Genomic DNA, 2,353 nt, shown 5'->3' with positions numbered 1-2,353 from the left:
AAAACAACCCACTCAAGCAAGACATTCCAGCCCAATTCCCCTTTTCTTTCTCTCAGTGCACTACTACGTAGGTCATTCCCCAAAATTATGATTTTGACATAGACCATATACTTGTTTACCTGGCAGCTCTCTGCCATCCAGGGCACTGAGCAGAGCAGTTGGGCATCTTGGTCAATCAAGACCCCAACAACATGAGATAGAAAACCATTCTGCTGCCAAGCAAGACAAGCCACAAGCAAGAAGGTACTAAGTCTACCAACCTAAGCAGTGACCATAAAAGAATGCTCATATCTGGAAACTTTAAAATTCATGGCATTTTTTGGTTGTATGCCTTTATTTTGGCCGGCTGTTAAATGTCTGTGTGCACAAATATTTGTATAAAAGTTTTTCCAATTAAGAAAACCAGAGCTGTCTGTTACAATTAAGTTAGAATATAGAGTTATTTTCCAAGAGTAATGTCTACTGAAGCTTCTGCAGTCTAAAGGAATATTCAGTCATTTGCACCAGAATTAAACAAGTTTAATTTTTGTGTTTAAAGTAAATAGGCAGAACCTCACCCTTTTGGGAGTGTTATTTGGCTGCAAATAGACATTGTTACAGTTGCAAATGTACTGTAGGCAATTACAATGTGACTGAATTGCTTTGGCAGCATCACTATAATCCCAAAAAGACTGAAGTGCGGCTTGTTTGCTCATGCTCATTCTGAGTGTCCTGGGTGCATACCAGTCCCCTCCCCACCCCACCCCATCCCCACAGAGCTGAGCTGCATGTCATAGCCAGGCAAGTGATGAAAGCCAGGGCTGTCTGAACCAATTTAAAAATATTACACAGTATTTTTTTTTTTTTTTTAAATCAAGATTTGCTTCTCCAGGAAGACCCATGCTGTTCCTTAAGGTACACCAAAAAGGGGTCTTTTTCCATCACCAACTTAAAGACAACTCCCTCCACTGCCCCAGAACAGCTCATCAGAAACTCCCCCCACAACGTGAAACAATAGTCTGCATGATCAGCCTTAGCCACTACAGTACAGCCATGCTGCAGCTGAAAGATGTCACTGAGGGTCATGCCAGCTGCTGTTGACAGCGCGAGATGAACAGCTAGACAGTGAATTAGTGCAGTGCACAGCAGTGCCAGGGCTCATAAACATTTTTAGTAGTATCAAAACTAGCTGGAAATTCAGACCTACCACAAGCTTCAGCTGCAGCAAGAGTACAAGACAGTCCTCGGACTTATGACAATTGGTTCCTGAAAACAGCATCTTAAGTCAAAACGTTGCAACTTGGAACCAATTTTTCCATAAGAAAGAAACAATGTTATAAACGGGGTATTGGTTCTGGAACCAAGGCCCAATACCCTGTTTTTGCCAAAGATAACCCAGAATTTTGTACTCAATCAATTATAGATGAGTAATACAGCTACATTAATGTATTTATATTGTAAACAGCAATCATATTGATTTGGAAGGACTTCTTTGAAGTGACTTTGCTGGACTTCTGAAGGGCTCTTGGCTAGAGTCTTCTCAGGAGTCTTAGCTGCAGGTTTTTCTGGAGTCTTGGCTGCTTTCTTAAAGAAAACGTCCAAAGAAGTTTGGACACACGTTCTCCAGGGAAATGGGTGACAGCGACTTGTGCACTGTCATGCCATCACATCAGATCAAGCGTTGTAAAGTCAAAACTGACGTCAAAAAGTTGAAACGGTGTCAATTTAGAAACGCTGCAAGTCGAGGACTGCCTGTATAGGGAGAGGGCGGGTTTATTGGGGACACAGCCCACTGCTCCCCACCTTTACAGCACCAGCCAGGCAGCATAACCTGCCGCCTCCCTTACTTTCCAAGCGTGTCCTCCTCCCTCTCACAACACAGCCTGCTGTAACCACAGATCCATTACAACAGGCACAGAAGTGCAAAAGCCCATGGCCCAGATGGAGAGGGTAACACCGCACCATCTAATCCCCAGCCCTAGGGGAAGAGATCTCGATGGTGCAATACAGGAGAGAGGCCAGGAGCTGCTGGGCTCTGCCCGACGTGTCCCAACAAGACTCCGAGCAGCTTTTTTGCTGAGGGGGCAAACTGAGCTGGCAAGAGAGAAGGGGACAAACCAGACCAAGCGGCAAAGCGGGGGGACCGCCAGGCAAAATCAATGCCCTACTTCCCCCAGGAGCCCCGGCGGAAAAGGCAAGCAAAGAGCAGCGAGAAGCAAAGCCCGAGGAGCATCAAGGCGGCGCGGAGACAAAGGGCAGCGCCGAGCCCCGCCACCCGCCACCCGCCACCGAGGGAGCGCAGCACTGCACCGGCACCCGCACGCCCCGCCCCACCAGCCCAGACACGCACCCAGCACCACGCAGACCACGTCCA

The 2,353-nt window shown here is 47.1% G+C and overlaps 1 protein-coding gene across 1 annotated transcript in view; it reads right to left on the bottom strand.

Annotated features, from left to right (window-relative positions):
* Window positions 1–2,351, bottom strand: part of PLPP1 (phospholipid phosphatase 1) — a gene marked incomplete at its 5' end in the record, with an annotated part of 105,955 nt that extends 103,604 nt beyond the window's left edge. The window contains one exon of the mRNA XM_019518258.1: window positions 2,330–2,351. Coding sequence (XP_019373803.1) covers window positions 2,330–2,351 — 22 coding nt within the window. The remainder of the gene's footprint in view (window positions 1–2,329) is intronic.
* Window positions 2,352–2,353: the final 2 nt, after the last annotated feature.

Source organism: Gavialis gangeticus, unplaced genomic scaffold (genome assembly GCF_001723915.1).
Source record: "Gavialis gangeticus isolate Ggan-Ray unplaced genomic scaffold, GavGan_comp1, whole genome shotgun sequence".
Taxonomy (NCBI): Eukaryota; Metazoa; Chordata; order Crocodylia; family Gavialidae; genus Gavialis; species Gavialis gangeticus.
Note: the sequence above shows the minus strand (reverse complement) of the source record. Positions and strands in the feature narration are given on the sequence as shown.